Below are 26,522 nucleotides of genomic sequence, written 5' to 3'. Positions count from 1 at the left end.
GGAAATCTGACAGAGTGACCATCGGGTTCTTGGTCACCTCCCTGACTAAGGCCCTTCTCAACCTGATCACTCCGTTCAGATGGGCAACCAGCTCTAGGAAGAGTCCTGGTGGATCCAAACTTCTTCCATTTATGGATGATGGAGGCCACTGTGTTCATTGGGACCTTCAAAGCAGCACAAATGTTTCTGTACCCTTCCCAGGATTTGCGGCTCAAGACAATCCTGTCTCCGAGGTCTACAAACAATTCCTTTGACTTCATGCTTGGTTTGTGCTCTGACATGCACTGCCAACTGTGGGACCTTATATGTAGACATGTGTCTTTTCAAATCATGTCCAATTCTGAACTTCATGGCAATGGTTGTGAATTCTTATATACATGTGATTTCTTAGTTTTATTTTTAATAAATTTGCAAAAATCTATTAAACATTACATTAAATCTATTAATCATTAAAAACTTTTTTTTAACATTTGTCATTATGGGGTATTGTGTGTAGAATTTTGAAGGGAAAATTTTTATTTCATCCATTTTGGAATAAGGCTGTAACATAAAATGTGGATAAAGTGCAGCACCGTCAATACTTTCCAGATGCATTCAATGAGTGTGACAGCTGACAATATGACTTGTCAAAACAGTAATCCAATAATGACTCGCTGAGGCTGAGAAGAGCAAGAACACAAAGCAAGAGACTGTTACATTCAGAAGTAATAAGTGACTTACAAGAAGAAATCTTCATGAATGAATCATCAGATGGTCTAAAACACAAACCAGTAACTCCACTCCATCTGGTGCCACTTCGCAGGCAACTCTGACTCAGGGGCAACAGGAAAACAGAAAACGCACTATGACATAATATAAACTCAGGAGGTGGTTTTTCCAACACAAAACACTTCACACTTTCCTCGGTGACGCCTTATTTTCAAATAGTCAACACCTTCCATTGTTACATTTGGAGCAGCCAATTAAAACATAAACCTAGACACAAAACAAATATGCATAAATAGTTGTTTGACAACCCACTTGTGCGCACAGTACTCTGTGTGTGTGTGTGTGTTAGCTGGTTCTATAGGCCCTTGTTGAAGAAAACAGTGGTGATCTGTGGACTGGTCTGTCGTATCCTCTCCTGCAGATCTGCTTCCAGCCTGGTCACACTCATAGAACTACAAAGAGAGGATCAGAGACTTTAAAAATAACTACAGGTTGGTCAACATTTCATGGAACTGTAAGCTCTTGCCAAGGAATAAATGGACTGCATTTATATAGCGCTTTTCCATCTGAATCAGATGCTCAAAGTGCTTTACAATTATGCCTCACATTCACCCCGATGTCAGGGTGCTGCCATAAAGGCGCTCACTACACACCGGGAGCAATAGGGGATTAAAGGCCTTGCCCAAGGGCCCTTAGTGATTTTCCACTCAGGCAGGGATTTGAACCCATGATCTTCTGGACTCAAGCCCAACACCTTAACCACTAGACCATCACCTGGTGTGGTGCATGTGATGCGTACCTCTTCTGAGGAAACAGGGCGCAGCACAATGGAGTCGCAAATACCAGGCTAAAAACAGGAGAAAACACACACACACACCATCAACACCTCCGATTGAAACAAATCACATTCATGTCATATAAAAATGATCACCACAGACAGGCAGCACCATTTACTTACCACAGACCAACGAGTCCAACCTGGATTGGAGCATTTAGGACAGGGAACCGCTGCATGAAAACAAACAGAGTGACTCTGAGACCAGCAAATTAAACAGTGATTGTTCAAAGCAGCATGAATACTGTCAGCACACGCAACAGTTAATGAACTGTACTAATGTACAGAATGTGGCCTGACTACAACACCCCACAAAAGACCAGCATATTCTCTGCATACCTTCAGAAATGCTCTCTTTTCTAGAGAATCCATTATAACAGGTGGAATAGCTGTTAAAAAAAAAAAACAGCAAAGTCATTCTTAATGATGGCGAAAGATCTCATCACAATATGAGTCCTATTTATTTATGTTGGTCTCCAGATGAGAAAACAGTAACATGATGTTGACTTTACCCATGGCTGGCATCGCCATGCCGATCCTTGATATCACCACCTGCACGATGGCCTGCTTGGCAGCGTTGGCAGATTCTCCTAACCGGTTTCCATTTTCATCCGTCACAGGGATACCATACTTCAACTCCCTGAGAGCAACAGACAACAAAACACAGGTCATGAAAACATATCAGGAGCCGGTCTGCAGCGTGACAGAGCCTAAAAGCTCCTGAGTGAACAAAGAACGCTGACCGATGTTTTCTGTCGAGGTCTCACCTCTGTCTCATGAAGGGGATGTTGATACAGTTTGCAGCAGCCACAGCAGCAAAAGGGACAAACCGGCTGATGATTGCAGGGAGTCGCTGTGGACACGGAGCAGATTCGGCAGACATGACAACATCGTTGAAACAACAAATACCTTACATCTAACTACCTCCGCTAACAAAGTGGGAGGAGGTCATGTTTTTACCCATTTGTGTGTTTGTCTGTTTGTAAACAGCCTGGAGCCCACAATCTTCCCTATATCATTATGAAATTTTTGCTGAAGATTCATATCCTGGTAGGTAAGAACTGATTCAATTTTCAAGGTCATAGGGCAAAGTCAAGAAAAATCCAAAACAAATTATCAAAAATTTATAACTGTCAAAATTTTTTTTTTTTTTCCATAATTGAGAGCATTATGTAGGATGGTATCCTTTATCGACTGACAAAGTTCGATCTGGATTACAGATTTTGGGGCCATTTAAATGTAGCATTGAAAACCCCATTTAATGTATATTTTACATTATAGCTTAATCAAATGTGCCCCAATCACTTTGATATTTGAAAGTGCGGTGCAGACTGGCACTCACTATCGGCTGACCAGTGTTTAAAGTATCGGAAAATCACACTTAAGTAAAAGTACAGATACCCATTAAAAAAATGACTTTGGTAGAAGTTCAAGTAACCGACTGAAATGCTACTCAAGTAAAAGTCTTAAAGTATCTAGTATTTATTGTACTTAAGTATGACAAGTAATGTACAACAAAATGTACTCAAGTATTGAAAGTAAAAGTACAAGTAAATGTTAATCAAAAATGGACTGATTTTTTTTTTTTTTTTTTATAAAAGTTTATCTAGGCTTGTAAATGACTGGTAGTATAGTCAAAATACTGAAAATTGTGCACATCACACAAAAACACTTCAGAAACAAGGTTTCAAAGCCTAAACAAGAGTAGGCTACTCACTAGTTGTACACAGGAAACATTTATTTCTATATGTATTTATTTATTTTCATTGTTACATGGTTTTATCTTTTCTGTTGTGTGTTGTTTCATTAGGTTCTTTTTGTCGGTTTCTCTAAAATTGTATTGTAACATTATTAGTCTATTATTATTGACTATTATTGTCTATTATGTAGACTATTATTGTTGTTGCTATAATATATGAATAAAAATAAATTAAAAATAATTTTTTAAAAAAATTACAATTTCACTCTTTTACGACAACGAACACAAATCAACACAAACGTGCTGATGCGAACAGCGCTACATTTAACACTGAAAATGCCATAGACATGCTAACGCGTTAGCATCGGTCCCGTTTTTAAGTTATAAAATACATCTATCAACTGTTTCAGAAGACCATAACAGGTGGGTTTAACATAAAAATATTAAATATTACTCACAGACATATGATCTTCAAGGTTTTAACGGGAAAAAAATTAGGATAAAGCGAAATAAAATTCACGAATCTTAGATCGAAGCACTGCTACGACCTGCGAATCACTGCTTCGATTGGTTCAAGGTTCAAAGCAAAGCCGCGCTGCAGAAAAGTTGATTACAGACCCGCTGCAGGTCTGTAATCAATGTAGAGAAATGATCATTTTCCTGACAAACACCCCCCAAGTGCGAAACTGCAAAAAAGCCTACCGGACATGCCTCATGACAAATCGTCCTGACTTCGTTGCAGTCACTAGTAATCTGTGTCTCTGGGTGAAAACACGACTTTTTTCGTGTGTGTGTGTGTTTTTTTTTTTTTGTAACGAGTAACGACGGCATGGTGCATAGAAAATATATCGGAGTAGATGTATGCAATTAAGGTCGGAAATGTAGTGAAGTAAAAGTGAAAGTAAGCTGAATTAAAAAAACTCAAGTAAAGTACAAAGTCTCCCAAAACGTACTTCAGTAGTGAAGTATTTTTACTTTGTTACTGTACAACACTGCGGCTGACAAAGTTTGATCCAGATTGTAGATTTTGTGGACATTTGAATTTAATATTGAAAAGCCCATTTGGTGACCATTTTGCATTACATCTCAATCAAAAGTGCCTCAATCACTCTCATCTGTGACAATGAGGTACAATCTGGCACTCTCAATGAATAGACTAAGTTTGAACCACATCTGATCCATATTGCAGATTTAGCAGATATTTGATATTAACATTGAAAAGCCCTTTTGATCTATATTTTGTATTATATTTTAGTTTATGAGAAGGCACTTCTAACAGGACTTTGACCTTGAAAATTTTTTCCAAGGTAAAATTTTGTGGAATTGGAAACTAGTGATAGCAGAGGTTTGTGCTCTAAGAGCGCAGTGCTATAATTTACTTCTGTTTCTGTATTATCAGGGTGTTTGTAATGAAAACTCATGGAAATCACAGACATTACCGTAGTGAGAGACTTGAGCCCCAGAGCAGTGACGACAGCTCCAGTCGTAGCACTGACATAGGCTGCGCCCAGTTGACTGTAATCAGATAGATGCTTAGACACTTCATTCAGCATTTTCACAAACCTAAATACAAATTAATGTGATATGAAGTAATCTGTATAATAAAAATCCAAGTGGCCTCTGTGTGCTTTGATCACGGAGGAACTGAGGAGAGCTGACATTTGCTGTTTGGTATGCCTATGTATTTGGGTCATGGATAAATGCTGCGGAAATGGACTAATATTTTTGGAGAAATTAAAGATATTAGGTAACAACAGTGAACAATGGACATTATCACCATTAATCAGTCCCTGGTAAACAGACATCCTCTGAACAAAGGAAATATCTCAACTTTGCCAGTTGTAAAACATCCATTTGTTCCATTGTTTTGTTTATTTTAAACAGGCTGTGTGACTGTGGAGCAGCTGTATTTTTTCAAGTCAAACTGTGCAACCACTGATCAAATATCTTTAACTGACATTGTATAGGAGCAGAGTTCACGTGAGGGCTGACTTATCCCCCAGGCTGAGTTCTGTTGTGTTTCCACGTATGCAACGCCACCAACTTATGACAAGAGCTGACGGTGTTTTATATGAATTAGTGTAAAATTTCACAACAGTTGAATAGCAACACTGCATACAGTGATTTCAAATCTGTACAGAGTGAAGTTTTACAAGATGCTATCATCAGCGTTTATAAAAAAAAAAAAAAAAAAAAAAACGTAAAAATGACAAAATACTGAAGGCAGTCTGGCTCAAAACATTGCGCAACATTTAAAATAATGATAATAATAAGCTGCACAGTAAATTTATCCAGCGTGAATGACATGAGATGTAATCCAATATGTAAGCATTTAATGAAAAAAGTTTACATCTACACTTTGTCTCATGGTGCTAAAGTGCCTGATGGCAACTCTCTGCTGCGCTCAGATTAAAGATATTGTATGTAATTTTTCTGTATATAGCAAACGCTATGCCCATCCAATATTCTTATATCTTCTACCGCTTAGTCCAATTAAGGGTCGCGGGGGGTTGGAGCCTATCCCAGCAGTCATAGGGCGTGAGGCGGGGTACACCCAGGACAGGACGCCAGTCTGTCGCAGGGCCACAAACAGACAAACAGACACACCCACACGCACACCTAAGGACAATTTTAAAGATTCCAATCCACCTAACCCGCATGTCTTTGGATGTGGGAGGAAACCGGAGCACCCGGAGGAAACCCACGCAAACACGGGGAGAACATACAAACTCCACACAGAAAGGCCACGGGAATTGAACCCATGACCTTCTCGCTGTGAAGCAACAGTGCTAACCACTAAGCCACCGTGCTGCCCCAGTTGTAAAACAATTGTGCCAAATAATAAATACAATTATTCACAAAACATTCTCATTTTAATTTCCTGCACTTTCAGTTAAAATAATTATAGAAACTTTCCATATTTATTACCACCTTTGAAAAATGTCAGCAACCTATTTTATAAACACTACCCAATCTAGAGCCCATGGATCCCCACAGGCAACACGCTACTTAAAACATATTCTGGCAGTGGTGATGGCGTTCAATGGAGATTATTTCAGCATCTGCTGAAGATTACATCTGTTTTGAATACCTGCATGAGATGTATTTATGTGAGAAATAGATGGGGGTGGAAATCACACACAAATTAATGTTGCTGTGACATAAACTGGGAGCATTTAAGATGTCAGCTTGCAGTGGCATGACCATGCTTATCAGAGGACCATTATACCACTGTGAGGGAAGGGGAGAGGACAGCAGCTCCCACAGCCTCCTTATACACAATATCTCAGGGGGAGGACAGGAAAGATGTGGTGTGGAAGTGAGGTGAGAAGTCCTTCCTACTTCACGGTGATGGGGGCATCTCCACTGCGGTTGGTGTAGTTGACCACAGCATTAAAGGACTGGTTCACCCACTGCCAAAACACCACTGCCGGCGTAGTCCTGCAAACAAAAGGAAAGAGCAAATATTGTGATCGAAGGCACACAAAAGTAACCAGAACTGCTTACAACTGTTGGTGCATTAACACAGAAGGAAAGCATGTGTTCAAGTTGGAGTTCCATTTGACTGACCACCAAATTCACAAATCTTACGAGGGTAGGCTGAAAAGTTCTAAGGCTCCCCATGAAGGAGTAATGCATTAACTGCATTATAGTGAGCCTTAGAACTTTTCAGTCTACCCTTGTACACTGTGATTAAATCTAGTTATCATAAAATACCTTTCTTTCCATTGTACATCACAGAATTACAGCTTACTCAATATACTCTCAGATCTTAAAGTTGACATAAAGGTTTAATGTTTATCCTGCATACAATGGAAACTGGGAACTCTGAATTTCCAACTTTCAACTAGAAAACAGAGTGAAATAACGCTATGAGAAAATGCTCAACTCACCACTGACTCATTTTGGCGCAAACAGTGAAAATATTACAGGTGTAACTGACACTGCTACTGACAACTGACACAGCAGACCTGCGTGAGTGTTGTTTTCCTGTCCTGCTCCGGCGAAAATAACATTACCGTTGAGGACTTTAAAGAAGGAAGAGCCTTAATCCAACAGCAACTGCACCAACTTATCATCAAAATCTGGTCTCAAGAAGAAATACCAACAGACCTGAAATACTCAATGACTCACAATCTACAAGTGGAAAGGAGACAAGTCTAACTGTCGAAATCATCACAGAATCTCCTTGCTATCTACTGCAGGAAAGGTTCTTGCAGGGGTTGCCAACAACCGTCTGAGACCACTAGCAAAAAACATCTTCCTGAAACCCAGATTGGCTTCCGACCATCAAGAGGGACAACAGACACTATCTTCACGGTCTGCAAATTACACAAAAAGTGTCGAGAGCAACACCAACCATTGTACCTCGCCTTCACAGACTTGACCAAGGCATCTGACAGCGCATTTTACACTTCTGTGGAAGATCCTGAGTAAAACGGGCTGTCTGGAGAAATTCATCAAGACCCTGAAACTTGTCTATGATGACATGCCCGCCACAATTCTGGTAAATCGCACAAAAACTGAAGCCTTGAATGTTCAATCAGGAGTAAAACAGGGCTACGTCATTGCCCCTACACACTTTATCATCTCTGTAGCAACAATCCTCCACCTGATCAAAGACAAGGTGCCACTATTAATTGACATGAAAAACTCTTCAACCTGAGCCAACAGAGCCAAGAAGATAATCAGCACCAATTCACTCCTGGACCTTCAGTATGCCAATGACAACAGTGTCTCATCCTTTACAGAAGAAGGTCTTCAGAAAATCCTGAAACCATCCATGAAGCCTACACCAAATTTGGTCTTCACATCAACCTGAAGAAGACAGATCCTGTATCAGCATTCACCCATTATGGTCAATCCAAAGCTTCCTGCTGTAAAACTGCATGGACAGGTCCTGGAGAATGTGACCCACTTTCCACATCTGGGCAGCCATGTGTCATCAAACACTGACATCAATGACAAGGTCCAACACAGACTCAAATATGCTGGAACCGCGATCGATCGGCTTCGCACCCATACAGCATGCTCAACAACAGAGGCTTTCGACAGAAGATGAAAATCCTTATCTACAAAGCCGTCGTCATTCCAACCTTGCTGTACAGATCTGTGACCTGGACCACATACTGCCGCCACCCAAAGACTCTCAAGCAATTCCACCAACACTGCCTGAGGAGTATCCTCCACATCACATGGGAAGATCACTTTACCAACATCAACATCCTGGCTAAAGCCAAGCTCCAGAGCATCAAGTGTGACATCATCAAGAACCAGCTTTGGTGGTTGGGTCACAACATTAGGGTAGATGCCAGCCGACTTCCCAAGCAGATCTTCTACTCCCAGTTGAGCAAAGGAAAATGGTCAACAAGAATGGCAGAAGAAATGCTACAAGGACCTCCTGAACCACAACCTCAAGAGCTGTTCCACTGAGTGGAAGACCTGGAAAGAACATATGAGGGAGCCAGGTGGTAAACAATGGTCCACACCGGAGTGGAAGTCTTCTAAAAAATGCAAACAAGCAAAACAGAGGAGAAAGAGGAAAGAAAGAGAGCAAGATTCTGAGTGGGAGAAGCTTCCCACAGCAACCATGTGCAGTGTCTGTAAGAAAGCGTGCACATTAAGCCTGAGACTGTTCAGTCATCTCTAGTTCCACCATTCTGTCTGGGAACCGGCCAAGAGACCATCTTCTTTGCCACTGAGGGATTTCCATGCGCTGTCAGCAGATATGCAACAAAACATTTGTTTCAAACGTGTCAAGACTTTATTTGTGATTCTTCCCAATGGAATCTCTGGTCACCTATGTTAACTACCTCTGTCTGCCACTTTCATTCTGCTTCAGTTTTATTAATTTTTTTAATTTTTGCATTTTTTTCCCAATGGTACCAGTAATTTACCACATTTCTCTGTCTGTGGGACGCTGACAGTGACCAACTTTGCAGTTGAAGGATGTAACAGCCCCTTACATGATCAATGACATCACCACAGAAAATGTGTCAAGGTGTAAAAATCTCAAACTGTTTTCAGACAAACCAAACATTCATATTAGTCATATAAGATTATGAATCCTATATTTGAAAACTGAGAATAAAATTATTGTGGTGCCAAAGAAAAGAATTTTAAGACTTAAATGGTTTAAAATTGCATTCGCTCTATACTGTTGTGAAGAAAACAGAGCTGAGCCAGAAGGCGAAGCTCTCAATCTACTGGTCAGTCTTCATTCCTACTCTCACCTATGGTCATGAGGGTTGGGTCATGACCGAAAGAACTAGGTCGCAGGTACAAGTGGCAAAAATGGGCTTCCTTAGGAGAGTGGCTGGTGTCTCCCTTAGAGATAAGGTGAGAAGCTCGGTCATCCACGGGGAGTTCAGAGTAGAGCTACTGCTCCCTTCCACTGAAAGGAGCCAGCTGAGGTGATTCGGGCATCTGGTAAGGATGCCCCCTGTGTGCCTCCCTAGGGAGGTGTTCCACGCACGTCCATCTGGGAGGAGACCCAGGACTAGGTGGAGAGATTATATCTCCACACTGGCCTGGGAACGCCTCGGGATCCCCCAGTCAGAGGTGGTCAATGTGGGCCGGGAAAGGGAAGGCTGGGGTCCCCCGCTGAAGCTGTTGCCCGTGTGACCCAATCTCGGATAAGCGATATATATATATTTTTTTTTAATGTACACATTTAATAATAAACAAAATGCACTGCAAGGTCATCCGTGGTGCATAGTGAGGATTATTTGAACTTGACAGGGGGCTGATCAGAAATGTGGACTGTTAACAGAAACCTACTACTTTTACTCTTTTGTCCCCTGTGCTTGAAATAATAATTTTGACCATCACATACTGAAACCAAATCACAATTTCGACATCTACTGTGAGTGACTCCGTTATCAGTAAAATTATGGAATGCACTGAATTGTGGATTAAATCCGCTCTCTGTACCTGTAGAAGGTGAGCATGCAGCCAGTGATTGACATATTCATTGGCACCTGTGCAGACATTCGACCAATCACAAACATTTTCTCCCCGGTGTCCGGATGAAAAGCAGAATCATAGATGTACTTTGCTCTCCAGAGTTCATCCTCCGTGAGGCCAGGCTTCACAATCCCTGCCCTGAAAAGCAATTGAAACAATGGAATGATGCAATATTCTATCCCAATCGTGATAAATATTAAAAACAAAATGTCCTGCAATATTTGGACATTTACTATATTTTCCAGAGTGTAAGTCGCACTGGACTATAAAGTTGCACCTGTCCAAAAATGCTTCTTTCAGAGAAAAAAGGTCTGTTGCGTTTACCACTTCATGCAACAACAAGCAAAATTAATCGGACCATTATTTATTTATAAATAAATAATAAAGCGTATATGTCATTAAGGAGTGCAGCTAACTACCTAATTGATGTTACCTGCCCAGGTACAAAATGTGACTAAATTGCTTCTTTAAGCCATTGAACAGACAATCATATGCAAGGTGAATGTGCAATGCAATTAGACATTTGAAAATTTGGTGCCCCAAACTATCGTCGCATTGCACCTACTGTATCCTGTATTTCATTCGAGGAAGCAAAATATTACTGTAAAGATATTTCACATCATGTCCAGTGCCAGTTCACTGGGCTCACAGCTGCACAGGGAAGATTGTGTTTTGTTTTGTTTATTTTAAACAGGCTGTGTGACTGTGGAGCAGCTGTATTTTTTCAAGTCAAACTGTGCAACCACTGATCAAATATCTTTAACTGACATTGTATAGGAGCAGAGTTCACGTGAGGGCTGACTTATCCCCCAGGCTGAGTTCTCTTGTGTTTCCACGTATGCAACGCCACCAACTTATGACAAGAGCTGACGGTGTTTTATATGAATTAGTGTAAAATTTCACAACAGTTGAATAGCAACACTGCATACAGTGATTTCAAATCTGTACAGAGTGAAGTTTTACAAGATGCTATCATCAGCGTTTATAAAAAAAAACAAAAAAAAAAAACGTAAAAATGACAAAATACTGAAGGCAGTCTGGCTCAAAACATTGCGCAACATTTAAAATAATGATAATAATAATAATAATAATAAGCTGCACAGTAAATTTATCCAGCGTGAATGACATGAGATGTAATCCAATATGTAAGCATTTAATGAAAAAAGTTTACATCTACACTTTGTCTCATGGTGCTAAAGTGCCTGATGGCAACTCTCTGCTGCGCTCAGATTAAAGATATTGTATGTAATTTTTCTGTATATAGCAAACGCTATGCCCATCCAATATTAATGTGTTTTAACCTTTTAAACATTATTTATGACATATGCATAAAATCAGATGATATGAAATGTCTCATTTAATGACAGATATTTTTGGACATGAAGACAGGAATCATCTAAATGGACATGGTGAGTGATTTTATTTTACATTTATTTACACTGGTAAACCCATTTTTAGCACCAAAGGAGTTTGTCCACAAGAAGAAAGGTGTATCTGCAATAAAGATTTGAAGAATTTTCTAAAATCGAACTCACATGGAGCAGTGATGTCTAAACCGAGGTGTGAACCAAACTGTGACTTTTGTGTACCATGACAACCCAGACTGTGACGTTTGGAGAAACTCTGGATGTGGATTTCTTTTGTATGTGGAAAATTTCCTGAAGTGAATGACTGTCATCCCAAAAAAAAAAGGTGAGTCCAGCGTTTAGCCATTACTGTTTACGTTCTGTTTCTCTGCTATGTGCTGCAGCACTGCGCTTGAACAGTTATCCATTTAGCTATAGTTAGTTGTTGGTGTCATTTAGCAGGACATTTTGCTGCTTGGTAAAGATGTTTATTCATAGTTGCCTGAAATGAGCATGACTGCTAAATGTGATTTATCTGTGGAGCCCAATGATCACCAAAGATATGAAGAAAAGCTCAGAGTAGTGATGCCATCACGATTCCTTGCACAACGAATGCTTTAAGTGTGACTCGACTCTGTGTTAAACGCATGCTGAAAGTAACTGAACCCCATTACGAAGTCTTCGCCCCTCTCGTTTATTTAAAGAAAAAGGCAGTTTGATGTTGTGTTTCTCATTTCCAATGCCACGAAAATGTACAGAATCATGATTTTTCTGTAAGTCACACCACTCTACAGAACCACTCAAACTATAAAACAAACAAACAAACAAACAAAAAAAAAAGAAACCACAACTTACACTATGGACAATACAGTAATAACTGCCTTGTATGATATTAGGTCAAAACCAGGAATAAGACCCTGAGTGGATTTCCATTTTCGAGCCATCTTTGACACTTACACATCATCAACAGTCAATTATTCTATTCCTATCATGTAGAAAGTCAAATGTAATGTAACATGAACAAGTTTGTTGTAGATGACATGCCACAAGAGTCAATTTCTGGAATTCTGCTTGCTCTGAGTCATGCCTACTGAACTAGTCTGTCCTCCACGCAACATGGCAACAGGTCATTTAACTGACGCCTGATGTATCAAACTTATTGTCTATGCAGTGTTTTTGGCTGTAAACTTTTATGATTTTTTTTTTAAAAGACACTAATAAAGACTTATACAACCTTGGTAAAAACGGAGATAACGACCCCTTTAAATATAAGCAATTTGAAAGGCCTGACTTAAAAAACAAAACTAACCACCTACCTATAGTTGTGCACAATCACTCTGGCCTCTTCCAGAGTTTCAGAAGACAACAAGATGTTCCTGGGATCTGTGATCATGAAGAAGTGCTTGGCACGTCCCATAAAGCTGCCCTGGTCCCATCGTGGCTCCTTGATGTTTATGTCACGGGACAGCTCTCCAGACATCCTGACTTTTTTCTGTCAATCAGAGAAAATTCATGACAATATGATTAATCCTCTTCAGCCCAGGCAAAATTATAATCTTTTTTTTTTTTTTTTACACATTTTACAAACTTCATGTCTTGACGGTAGCAAGGCTCCCATTCTGACTTAAATGGGAATTGGTTGGTAATTCATGCAGATACAGTTTGCCCACAGTAGGTTCCGTGATGAATGATATGTGCACAACTTAATCATCGGTCTTATCAGACGGTTTCACCGTGCAGCAAACTACAGAAGAGTTGGGAGGGAGAGGATTAACAATAGGTACAGCTGCAGTTCTTGTAAACAAGAGTAATCTGAAATCAGTAATCTATACTGGATTAGCAAGCGTACATTTAGACAGTAATTCAAAGGAACAGTATGCTTGCATGCACAAACACACATGCAGGACTATGCAAAAGTCTGAAACACCTTATTATGTATTTATAAATGTTGTGTTTGACTTGTTTTACTCTGTCAGTAACAGATCACATTTGAAACATTTAGATGTTACTAAAATATAAAGACCCTCAAGATTCTACTCAACAGCCCATAATGACAACATGAAAAAGGTTTTTTTAAAAAATAAATTTGTAACAAAAGAAAAAACAAACTATGATGTAAAAACTAACGATGTCGAAAAAGTGAAGCACTGAATACTTTCCGGATGCACTATATGCACAACCATAAACATATATTTGAGCTTGAAATTCGTCAGTTTCCTCATGCACAGCTTCAATGCAGTAATGTCCCTCTTCATCTGACGATAATCATAACATTTTGTTATTGGACGCTGTTATGTTACAAAGGAATATGGTGCCGTGTCAATAGCCACTACATAAGTGGGCTTGATCAAATTGCAACACATGATCCATTCTACACCCAAGTATCTTGATATCTATGGAATGTAAACATCTTCAAATTAAATCTGAAAGAATGCAGTTGACCTCACAGTAATCAAGTGGTTTGAACGTCAGTATGTTGTGGTAGACAGCCAAAACAAGCAACTTCCTAAATGTCCCAATATTTATGGACCTGAGTGTAGCGGCACATGTGAGTGAGTCATGATGCGCTCGCGCTGCCGGCTGCTGTCGAGTCTGCCGCTAACGAGTTTAGCCAACTAGCTTAGCACCAAGGAAACAGTTACACTCACTCTGCATATTCAAACATGACAGTAACACTAAATTAATCCATTACATATTGAGTTACAGCTGGAACACGTATAAAAATTATGGAGAACAAAAACAACCAGTGAGTGTTCGCTGGAAGGCTAAAGTTAAACAGCTAGGTACTAGCTAACATTTAGACTGGCTCTTTGGTTTGCGGTGCAATAGCACCAACAAAACCAAATATGAAATTACATTATTCACAAACAGACATTTCTAATAATTTACATTCAATCAGCATAGAAATATACCTGATTTGGCGTCTTCGCGTTTTAATGTATGACCTCCACCAGGGTAACGCTTGCAACTATGATGCTGCCTTCTTGTACTATCAAAGATGTCGACAAATATACTTTCAACGAATCCGACTGGGTTATTTAGGTTCGTCAGATCATAAAATGCTCGTTCTGTTTTTAGCTTTAAATTGAGATTAATGGAGCTTTAATTAAATAGAATATGTTTTTTATATATAAAAAATCCGTAGTATTTGCACTGTTTGTTATCCGTATACACCTTAAATTTGTAAAAATCCGAGTTCAAGATGGCCATGAATGCATCATTGAGCATTAGAGGCGGAGTCTGTTTGCAGGAGGTGGTGGGTTACGTAGTTAAGGGCATGTGATTGGATAAAAACATCCGTCCACGTCATTTAAGAATTTCAAAATAATGGTTTCGGGAAAAGATGATGCTGCGATCACGTGTCACAGAGCAACAACCTTTCGCAATAACACAATTAAGAATTTCGCATTTCAAAACAAACTGCCAGCTGATTTTTCTGACTGGCCTCTTATGTAAAGTACTTAAACTGCAAGAGACTGCAGGTTATCATTCCAACCTTCCACCACTCTAATTGATAGCATGTAAACTTAAATAAAATACTTAAAAACTTAAATAAATAAATAATTCAACAGGCATTAGACTCCATAATAAGACAAACCATTTTTTACGCTTGCACAAAAACGATGCAAAATTTGACTTTTTGTTTGTAGTTTATGCGTTAAAAATTATTCTTAGCATAAACAACAAAATTCATGATTCAGTCAGTTGGTATGAAAGCATCTGACCACTAGGCGGTGCAGTTTGTCCAACATACACTAATGTAATGTGGTTCCTGAGTGTATTTTTGCACCTTTGTGTTGCTGTTATGACAAGATCTTTTCAAATGTACTCCAATGTTTAAAGAATATAACTGTAACTATAACTTTTTTCATAGGATAAATCAATCACACACATATAATTTGCTTTAATTTTTTTAATGTCTTAATGTTCTTGGTTTTTATGACTTTTTTTTATTTATGTTTGTTTTATTTTATTTATTTTTGATTTATGTTTTTCTTCTATGAAAAGTGAAGAAAGAAAATAATGGTGCACAAACAGTCTGGAGGTGTCTAATGTGTGTAAGGTCAGAGGTCATCTTCGGTCCGAGGTAACACTGTGGCAGTTTGTTCTGTTCAATCCCACGGTGACTTTTTAATCATGTTTTAGCTGATTCACAGCTTTATAAAGCAACACATGACAAGGAATTTCTTAAACAAAGTGTGTTAAAGTACAGTATCTGTATATTCTGTTCCGTTCAGTAATTAAATGGATGTTTTTATTTTCCAGCCTGCAGCTTCAGTGACAGCAGTCTTCGCTGCAGCATGCTCTCTCACAAAGATATCCTTTTAATTAAACATGACCTGGAGGGAACTCACCAGTTTGCTCTGACGAAGGAACCAGGCACCACGTCTGAGTGGTGCCTGGTGGAAATGGAGTCAAAGGCTGAGCAAGAAACTGTTGGAACTCACTGATAAAAAGAAATTCTTTAGTCCATCATGGGATTATTACACCATGGAGAACTTTTTGTAAGATGTCCTTTCTCCTATGAGTGTTGCACATTTTTAAAAATAATTTAAAGAGTGAGGCAGTGTGACTCATTTTTCTGCAAAATGGCTTCCAGAAAACATCTTGCAATCAGCAGTGTGGAATTGATCATTCAGTGTGGACCAACAAGTGGAAGAATGTACAGGTCCTTGTTCCACTCATTCACCATCCTTTTTTCCAAATTCTGAGGCAACACCTCTCCCGCGGTGACAGCAGACCACAGCTCTTCCTCCGTCTGGATGAATAAGGGAAGGACAGTCAGACACACTGCATGGCTTACTCCTCTCTTTCCTCCGGGAGGAGGAAGATGACAAATGGAGGGGGCCACCCCCACCTCCCCAGTGGAGGGCAGACAGGGGGGTCCCACGCCACCACACGCTATATGGTGAAGAAGCAGCACCACCGCCGGCAGAGGTCCTCCTCACCAGTGGGCAGGGTCATCCTCATCAACGCACCTGCTGATGGTGAGTGTGAGACGTGCTAAAATTCCTCAGTACCCTGGGGCTCAGTTACAGCCAGCCAGAAATTCAGGATCCAGTTTGGTGTCTGCCACATTTTAAAACACTACATATCAGCATTTTAAAACAGTAACTCATTTACAAAACAGCTGTTTCATTTACCAGTTCAAGCATTTTAATCAGTGAATTGTTTTCTGGAACCAGTGTTTCATTTGCTGTTTCCACCCCGGTTTTTTTTTTTTAAACAAAAGGAAATAATTTTCATATGTTGTTTCAAGCAAGGTGGCCTGGTGGATTAGTGGTTTGCACTGTTGCCCCACAGCAAGGTCAAGAGTGTTTCTGTGTAGGCTCTCAGTTGTCCAGGTGGTTTCCATAGTAGAGAAGCTTGAATCTTCGACTGGACTGGGTTGCTTGACGTGAGGACATTTCGCTTCAAATTGCAGAAGCTTCCTCTGCTAAAATTCTTGCCCTGGTATTCTGACTTCTGTCTTGACTCTTGTAGAGAAGAAGAATAAGAATAATTCATTCTTCTTCTCTACAAGAGTCATGACAGAAGTCAGAATACCAGAGAATTTTAGCTGAGGAAGCTTCTGCGATTTGAAGCGAAACGTCCTCGTGTCAAGCAACCCAGTCCAGTCGAAGATTCAAGCTTTTCTACTAAGCAAGGTCAAGAGGTGTGACTGTGTTTGTCTGTCTATATGTGGCCCTGCGACAGACTGGCATCCTGTCCAGGGTGTACCCCACCTCACGCCCTTATGACTGCTGGGATAGACTTCAGCCCAGGCTCCAGTTAAGGAGTTCGTTACACGGCTGTCACCCCCCCCCACACACACACACACTTGTAACTTTAGTTTGATGGTATCAGCATGTTCCTAGGTCATATACGATAACATTTTCAAATGGACTGCATTTATTTATATCGTGCTTTTCCATCTGCATCAGAAGCTCAAAGCACTTTACATTTATGCCTCACATTCATCCGTTCACGCAAACAAAGTGATATCATGGTGCTGCCATGCAAGGTGCTCACTACTCACCGGGAACAACTTGCCCATGGGCCCTTAGCGATTTTCTGGTCTGCCTGGGTTTTGAACGGAGGATCCTCTGGTCTGAAGCCCAACGTTTAACCACTAGACCATCACCTCCCCAATTGTTGTCACTGGCATAACCTGGCAGGTAATACTGACTACAGCCTTTTGTGTCACTCAAAAAAACAAAGCTGAGTTCATGTCTTTACATCAGATCAGCAAGAAAATGGGCTTGGTAGTTCCAGGATGTCCCAAAAGGTTGGATATCCACAATAAGGGGGTGTATAGACAAATCTGAACCAGTATTTACTGGTTCAGATTTGTCTATAAATTGTCCATGTGTCTATTGAAGTTTCTGCCAAACTATACTTGATTTTTCACATTTTCAGCGCTAAGTGGAGTATAATTAGTTATTCCTAAAATAACTGTTATACGTTGTTTTATGGCATTACCATGTTTATGTCCCATTTCTGATGATTAATAAAAAATGGCACCTTTCATTTCAGCAAAAAAATGCACCAACATGGGTTTCTTACTCATCACCCAGTAATGCTGTTTTTGAATATTTTTCTAACTTTTGAGAATGCTGTAAGTCATACCACAGTACAAAAACATTGTCATGATGTGGAGATCAGTATTTAAGCTCTAATTTAATTAAGAGTTGAGCTTCCATATTTCCAGATTATTAATTTACAGATTTAAACCCAGACTTAAGACACACTTATTTTGGATGGATGGATGGATGGATGGATAGCTTTATTATCATTGTCAGTACAACAATGAGATTGCCACACTCACATTCCACAGACAAACAGCAATTAATCCACAGCTATTACTTGTTTACCGTAATAATGGCACACATCAGAATTAAGACAACACATATACATTTGACATTGTTTATGTGCACTAAACTTGAAACAGTTCGTTTTCCAAATTGAGGCGATGTGAGTGTGTTGGTAGCCACTGCAACTGGAGTCGCGCCGCCTGCCAGCTTGGGAAGAACGGGGGCCTGGGGCAGGGGGGGCAGGAAGGGAGGTGAAGGGGAAAAGCTGGAGCATGCTTCAATCCATGTGTAAGTCAGTTTATTGTCTTTGTGGGTTGAGATAAGAATGGAGCTGAATAATCTCACCAAGGCCTGAATAAATTCCATTGGAGGTAAACAGTGGGCAATTTGTCCTTGAGGCTAGATAAGCCTAGATAAGTTGTAGCTGAGCAGTGAAAAACACTTTTAACAGTTCTACTTGAACATCCAAATCCCAATTATGAATTTAGAATATTCCCAATTATGAATTAAGAATATTTTCCCTTTCGCCTGGCTAGCATATTGGCATAGTATGTTACTGTGCTTTTTTACTCTTTTAATTCATTTTATTAGGAAACGGAGCGGGCCAGGGCCTCAACTTTATCTAAATTCTGGATCTTTTAGTGAGGTTTAGGGGTAGTGGCCGTTGAACACCTTAGTATTTCTTTTGTTTTTCTTGTTGCTTAATGCTGACAAATTCTACTGTGTTTGTTGTCTTTCTGTTGCCTGATTCTGCTTTCTTTCTTTTCTCTCCATTTGAGGTGCGGCTCCATCCAGAGATGGATGTGGCAGCTGTTCATGAAACCCTCCTGTCCTGTGCACCGGCAGCATTTCCTGTATATTTGTTTTGTGAATTGTTTTGTAATGTTGTAATTTGTGTCGGTAGCATGGCCCAAGCAGAGGGCCACCCCTTTGAGTCTGGTCTGCTTGAGGTTTCTTCCTCAAATGGAGTTTTTCCTTACCACTGTAGTCTGTGTGCTTGCTCTGGGGGTTGCTAAGGTAAGACTTTACTTCTGTGAAGCATCTTCAGGCAACTTTGTTGTGATTTGGCACTATATAAATGAAAATAAATTAAAATATTTGATAATCTATTCAGACCATTATGAAGCTGATACTGACTGGCTCTTTTAATTAAGGTCTTGCTTTTTAGTGACACTATATAGTGTAGTTACATTATATGACTAATCGCAGTTATTTCTTCACAGTCTTAGTAATGCATGTACATGTGCATATTTAATTGTGTATTTATTGTGTGCCTACAGGTTAACTGATTGTTGTCAAAATTACCTGCCAGGTCGTGTCAATGACAACAAGTGAAAATGTTATCTTATATGAGCTGGGAACATGTTGGTACCATCAAACTGATGCTACAAGGGGGTGCAACAAAGTGCATAATTCATTATTCATCCCACAGACTATGAAGAACAACTTTTTGTTCAGTGATCATTTTTGAAAATAGCCTGTGCCAGGTATGTTGTGTTACAGTTTTTGCTCCTGTTTGTTTGTCTACCTATACTGGCAATTAAAAATAATTAGGTGATGTGTTTTGGAATCAAAGTCAGGTCTGCGCATTAATAACCCAACTCTTTATCCCACCAGTTTATTGTGTTTTTGTATTTGGAGATCTCTTTTCTGTGCTTGTGTGCATGTGCACATGTTTATGATAGAGTAATATGTGTTTGTGTGTTTGCAGGTGGGGATGACAATGAACACATTCACACAGTAACAGTAGACAAGAGTTCTGATGGGCGTCTGGGCTTTAGTGTCCGCGGGGGCTGTGAACATGGACTTGGTATATTTGTCAGCAAGGTGGAGAACGACAGCTCTGCAGGTTAATGCCAAAGTATGTTTTGGTGTTGGTGTTCATGTCCCATGTCCCACGTCCCATGCTGAGTTCTCCCTGTGTTTTCAGTGCAGGCTGGGCTGAGTGTGGGAGATAAGCTGGTGGAGGTCAATGGGGTCAGCATGGAAAGCATCACTATGAGCAGCGCTGTGAAAGTCCTGACAGGCAATAATAGGCTGAGAATGGTGGTGAGACGAGTAGGCAAGATCCCCGGAATCCGTTACTCCAAGGAGAAAACCACATGGTGAGACCATGGCTCAGTGAGGCTGCACAGTGCAGCTTAAGAATAAAAGAGTCAACTGCTGCCAAAACTAAAAGCTACATGGTATATGGTGCAGTAGATGTATGTATGCAGTATGTGTATGTATGTATGCAGAATGCATTAAAAATAAAAATTCTTAATTTTAACCCTCATGCACTTCACATTAGAACTCCCCAAAACATGATTGTCTAGTGTGTTGCTTTTGAATGATCATCAAATTTATGCAAATGATGTTCTTTTTGCACCACCTTCTCCACATGGGGTACCACCAGTTACATAAATATGAGTGTGCCGCTGCTCAGCAACCCTAGAGATATATCCAGGATTCCAAATTGAGGTTCTCCTTAGAATGCAATTTTATGCATCATTTACTCCGCATGAAGCACCCATAGCATAAATATTAACTTTCCATCAATCAGTTCTACTGAAATACATGGTGACTTCCAAAGTTCCTACTCATTAGTATGCACATTTATGCACAAGTTACCCCTGCCACCGCCCCACATCAACCTTAATTAGCTCATCTCCAGCCTGAGTCCACCTTGCATGTGTCATTTAACTACTCAGGTCCCCCAAATTTTGTGGCCTGAAAGGAAAACTCCTACCAATACACATTTGATGAGGCCAGGGTAAAAAAAAAAATAACTGTGTCCATACCTTTTCATAACTAACATGGAGTACAGGCACGGTATGGAAACCTACCAGTACACTTGAAATCTAAACTGCTAAGAAAGGAATCAGGAAGGAAGAACATCAACCACACAAAAGTGTTTATGAGCAGTCTGTTCTAAGAGAAGAATACTGGATGATCCATCCCATGTCCTTCAATTTGAGTACACACGGTCAACCCAAAAAAGTTAGCAGAACTCAAACATATTGAGGAAATCAATTGCCACAAAATTTTGAGTTCATAAAGGTGTGTGCTGGGCCATAGTGTCTCACATCTTTTGATCTTGAGTTATATTCACAAGAAAGTGTTTACGCATAGACACATGGGCCACCACTTCATTTTCACCACCACTGACCTTTGCATGGCTTTGTTTTGTGTCTCGTCACTTGACTGCAGATGACACTCATGGTTATCTTTCATTAGAGATATTCTGTATCTTGGTTTCATGTGGCAGTAGTGGCTGGATTACCGCTGTGACCTTTATGGCTGTTTGATTAAATGATACCGACGGGCATGAGAGAATGGAAATGCACTGTGTGTGAATGTTTGCATGCATGCGAGTGCCACTGTAAGTCCATCACGCCTCAGTGGTCACGGAACATGTCTACATTTGTGTTCAGGGTGGATCTGATTCACAGGCGCATGGTGGTGGAGGACAGCAGCCAAACACCATCAGAAGCCAGTTCAGACAGCGCCCTCCGCAGGATCGTGCATCTCTTCACCACATCAGACGACTACTGTCTCGGCTTCAACATCAGAGGAGGCAAAGAGTTTGGTCTGGGAATATACATTTCTAAGTATGATGCAAGTCTTAGTAGAAACACAGTGTATTTGACATATGTATTTATTTTACATCAGAGGGGTTCTAGATTACAAGTGAAACTACCTGTTAGAAGGATTACTAGGTCAACTGAAAATTGTTACTTAGCATAAGTGGTTGCAGATATAAATGACTGATTGTAGTGATGCAGGTTCAGAACACAGGATGGGGTTAATAAGTGGACAAGACAGACAGACCGGATGAAAAATATGATGATCAGCTGTTGCATGAAGGCAGGAGTACTACAAACTAATGGGCACAGACAGGTAGGAAGGATTTGGAACTATAACAAAGAGCAGTGAGGAAAAATGATGACAACCAGCAATGTGAACACCAGCACAATTCCAGCAATGGACCAAGAAAGACAGATAGAGGCAGAAACTGTTGACAGAATGGGGAACAGGTGTGTGATTACTACATATGTTGCAGGTGTGTAGACAGATAGAAAACATAGACACACCAGTGGGAGACAGCTACAAGGAGAAGAACATACTGCAGACAGCCCCAGTGAATGGATAGAAAGCAATGAATGCTGATGTACACCTGTGCAAAGCAGCACATGCTGGGGTACTGCTTTTGATCCTGTGTGTCCATCCATGTCCATCAAAGCATTTTGATCCAATTTGGACCAAATTTGCTGAAACGAATTAGGATCTGCCAAGGACAGTGATTTGTTTATTTATTTATTTGGAATTAGTTCACGGTCAAGGTCACAGGACAAAGTCAGTATTTTGATCCAGTTCTTATATAAAGAGATATTCAGACTGGCTTTTAAAAGTACACCTACAGTTACTATTACTATACTATTAAACACTAACATAACTCAATAAATCACTTTTTTTCTTTCCTCACCTGACCTTTGACCTAGGGTGACCTTGAAAGGTAAAACTCCTTTATTAGAATGGTATTTTAGTTACTATTAAACACTAATATGAACTCATAGATCACCTACATATACAAACCTGTGTTCAAATGTCAAAGGCCACAGAGAACCATATATTATACAAATAATGAATGTTTATGAGTTCAGTGGTATTTCATGAGGTAAAAGATGGAATGTTCCATTCAACGAGGCGAAGCCAAGTGGAATGGAACATTCCAGCTTCCACCGAATTAAATATTTGTTCCATTAAAAGGATGTAAAAACATTCATTATTTGTTTTATATAATGGCTAAAATAGATCCTTGTCATTTGATATTTTATTAATTTATAAAGAACAGAAAAGGGACTTACATTTTAGTGTTTGTCACTGGTGCTTAACAGTCCAACATGAACTTTAAATAGGAGTCCAAAATTGTTCTCAGTCAACTTGGAAAAACAGTTAGATAGCTCAAAAATAATTCTGATGATGTAATCTGTGATGCTGTGCACTGACTTCCAAAAATAATAAATAAATAAATAAAAGACTTCAGTGAAAAATCATGTCAGAAATTAGTCCAACTCTTCATCCTAACTTCATCTTCTTCATGCCTCCAGACGGCTTACAGCGTAGTGGATTTGGGTGTGTATGTGTGTGTGTGTGTGTGTGTGTTAGAAGAATTAGCACCATCAATTAGCTCCTTCAAATCGTTGTCTGTCAGCAAAAACAACTCCGCCATGTTTAGCTAAACGCTGCCCCCACTAGTGGGTGGGGTTTACAGCGTGCAATGGTACAAAACGTATGGAACCAAATTTGCACGCTAAATGCAGCAACACAAATGAATAATCTATGTCACGTGACATACAAAGCACCAATCAAATTACCAGGATCTACTCAGCCGTTATATATAGTATGGCATTAATGAATTAAGAAAGGTGGCTTAGTGGTTAGCACTGTTGCCTGTCAGCAAGAAGGTCCTGGGATCACTTCCTGCCTTTCTGTGTGGAGTTGTGTGCTCTGGCTTCCTCCCACTTCCAAAGACATGCAGTGGGTGGGTGAACTGGAAACTTTAAATTGACTGTAAATATCAATGTGTTTGTCTGTCTATATGTGGTCATGGTGTATCCCACTGCTTGCCCAGTGACCGGGCTCCAGCCCCACTGTGACCTCTTAAGTGGAATAGGAGTATAGAAAGTGAATTATGAATAATTATTTGACATGACGCAGTGTCAAACATTTAAGGAGTTTCCCTTAAAGGTCAACAATTATTATGATAATTGATTCATCATTTATTTAATTTATCAAGCAAAAATTTTAGACATTCTTTGGCTCCATTTGCTGCTTTTATCTTGTTTACAGGTGTCAATTAAATATCTTTGAATTTTCTGTTGTTTTTCTGACAAAATATCAAGGATTAAGAGTATAGGCCAGGGCTTTGGGTATTTTTTAATCAACATTTTCCATTATTTTCAAAACATTTTTATGGACTGGTTATTTGATAAAAGACATAATCCTGTGTTGTATGACTCCTAATGTCTCTGTTCTGTGTGTGTATTTGTGTCTTCAGGCTGGACCCAGGTGGTCTTGCAGAACTGCACGGCATCAAAATGGGCGATCAAATCCTTGCAGCCAATGGGGTTAGCTTTGATGACATCGCCCACAGTAACGCTGTAGAGGTCCTGAAGAGCCACACACACGTCATGTTGACCATCAGGGTGAGAAGAAACTTAAAAATGAGTGCAGTACCGAATCAAAGCTGTCACATTAAAGTGGTAACTTCAGTGATAACTATCAGAGCTCCACAATGGACAGGGCAGGTGGAAGAAGAAGAAGAAGTCGGCTTTAGTTTTAAAAAAATTCTTCTTGTGGGGTTGTTGTTAATCAGAAAACAACAGTTTCTCTCTCTCTCTCTCTCTCTCTCTCTCTCTCTCTCTCTCTCTCTCTCTCTCTCTCTCTCTCTCTCTCTCTCTCTCTCTCTCCTCTCTTTGTGTGTCTGTCTCTCTCTCTCAAACTATATTGCTTTGCATACCTTGCTTGACTATCATCCCGAACAAGTGCCAGGCACCCGAAGAGGGTGGACCCTCTATGCAGACTCCCAGACCAGGCTTAGGTGTAAAAGAAGTTGCCATCTTTATTTCAGCCTCGGGTTCGGTACACAGGTTGTCAGTCAGCAGAGCGAAGGTACAAACAGGGCTAGGCAAACACGCAGTCATAATCAAGCAGGGGTTAGTGGCACAAGCAAACACAGTTTTCAGGGATGAGGCAAAAGCCATAATCAGAAACACAGAACAGATTTCAAAAACACAGCTAGGCAAAACAGGACTAAATACAAGAGCTAGGATGTGTACAAATGAGGACAAATTGGCAGAGGTGAGGTGGCTGGACGGAGTTTAAACAGACAGGTGTTAACAAGGTGCATGTGAGGTGAATGATCTAGAAAGGGGGCGTGGCAGGTGTCAAGAGTGAGAGTGAATAGAAACACAAAGCAGAAGGAAACTAAGTGAAAGACAAAGACACAATGGCAGGTGCAGAGCGTGGAGTGACCACAAACAAATGGGGTGAAGGAAAAAAACTGAGAATAGAGATCAAACAGAAACCTAGGCCAGAATATAATATAACTATGAAGAGGGCCAGGACAGAGCATGAATCATGAGAACTAAAAGCGAACCAAGATATAATAAGTACAGAAGAACAAGTACATGAGAACAGATCGGAGAATAAATGGAAAAATAAATACTAAAGCAAAATGAAACTGGAACTGACTAAGAAAACAAAGTGATTATACAAACTACAAAAAACAGACTACATGGTAACAGAAAACAAAACCTGACATTACAGCATAACTGATATCACAAATGAGAAAAGCAAAATAAACAAGTGATAAACTAATGATCAGTAATGCAAACATACACCGGGTGAAGAAAACTAGAACGGAACTGAACTTATGGCCAAAGAATAAAAGTAACGAAGAAACAAAATGACAAAGCAAAACAGAACAGAGAATAAACACATGATGAAAATAAAATAACTAATAAAACAAAGCTGGGGCACATGGTGAGCAAAACAAAGGAGGAAAAACAGAATCAAAGCCCTGATGATCAGGGCCAAAACTTGACATTTGGCCACTTCCTTTGCTTTGTTTTTTCTTTCATGGATAAATTCATCACAGCCACACCTGATTCTAATCCATCATCAATTCAGCATATAGTAACCACCATCTAGCAGGTGGCAGATATGTCCACTGGATATTATTTTGGGAAAAATAAAGTTGTTTTGGCAGTGCAGAATGCAGCTAGCAGCGTTCCTGGGTTCAACTCCAGACCAGGGTGCCTCCTTCTCAATTTCCTTTCTCTCTTGACCATTGCTACAAAGACTGAAAATGCCAAATTAATTTAAAACAAACTTCCTTTTCGATTGATGTGGTGCTTTAAAGTTGCAAAAGAGGTTCTTGTCATTTTCAATTGTTTGTGGAGGGGCTGGACTCATTCATTCATTCATTCACTCACTGCAGTTTAGAGGGCATATGCATAGGCTTTTCCAAAGCTGAGGAATATATCTCTCTCTCTCGCTCACACACACACACACACACACACACACACACACACACACACACACACACACACACACACACACACACACTGAGGGTCAGATTTAATAGTGTTTTTTAAACGTGAGGTTTGGCCATATGAATTTTACTCCAA

General features: G+C 39.9%; 2 protein-coding genes across 2 annotated transcripts in view; one reads left to right on the top strand and one right to left on the bottom strand.

Moving 5' to 3' along the window:
• Positions 1–922: 922 nt before the first annotated feature.
• sfxn3 (sideroflexin 3) lies at positions 923–14,622 on the bottom strand. Its single transcript, XM_034184462.1, has 11 exons — positions 14,467–14,622; positions 12,871–13,046; positions 10,176–10,346; positions 6,585–6,683; positions 4,682–4,757; positions 2,311–2,396; positions 2,056–2,183; positions 1,883–1,932; positions 1,667–1,716; positions 1,508–1,555; positions 923–1,160 (listed from the first exon to the last, which is right to left on the bottom strand). Exons 2-11 carry the CDS (start codon positions 13,032–13,034, stop codon positions 1,064–1,066), a joined length of 969 nt encoding a protein of 322 aa, XP_034040353.1. The 5' UTR covers positions 13,035–13,046; positions 14,467–14,622; the 3' UTR covers positions 923–1,063.
• Positions 14,623–16,183: 1,561 nt separating this feature from the next.
• Positions 16,184–26,522, top strand: part of LOC117523857 (PDZ domain-containing protein 7-like) — a 46,427-nt gene continuing 36,088 nt past the window's right edge. Inside the window, exons 1-5 of the mRNA XM_034185469.1 lie at positions 16,184–16,542; positions 20,060–20,197; positions 20,279–20,453; positions 21,762–21,938; positions 24,389–24,536. Coding sequence (XP_034041360.1) covers positions 16,350–16,542; positions 20,060–20,197; positions 20,279–20,453; positions 21,762–21,938; positions 24,389–24,536 — 831 coding nt within the window. The 5' untranslated portion in view covers positions 16,184–16,349. The remainder of the gene's footprint in view (positions 16,543–20,059; positions 20,198–20,278; positions 20,454–21,761; positions 21,939–24,388; positions 24,537–26,522) is intronic.

The sequence above is a fragment of the Thalassophryne amazonica genome, chromosome 13 (genome assembly GCF_902500255.1).
Source record: "Thalassophryne amazonica chromosome 13, fThaAma1.1, whole genome shotgun sequence".
Lineage (NCBI taxonomy): Eukaryota > Metazoa > Chordata > Actinopteri > Batrachoidiformes > Batrachoididae > Thalassophryne > Thalassophryne amazonica.
Note: the sequence above shows the minus strand (reverse complement) of the source record. Positions and strands in the feature narration are given on the sequence as shown.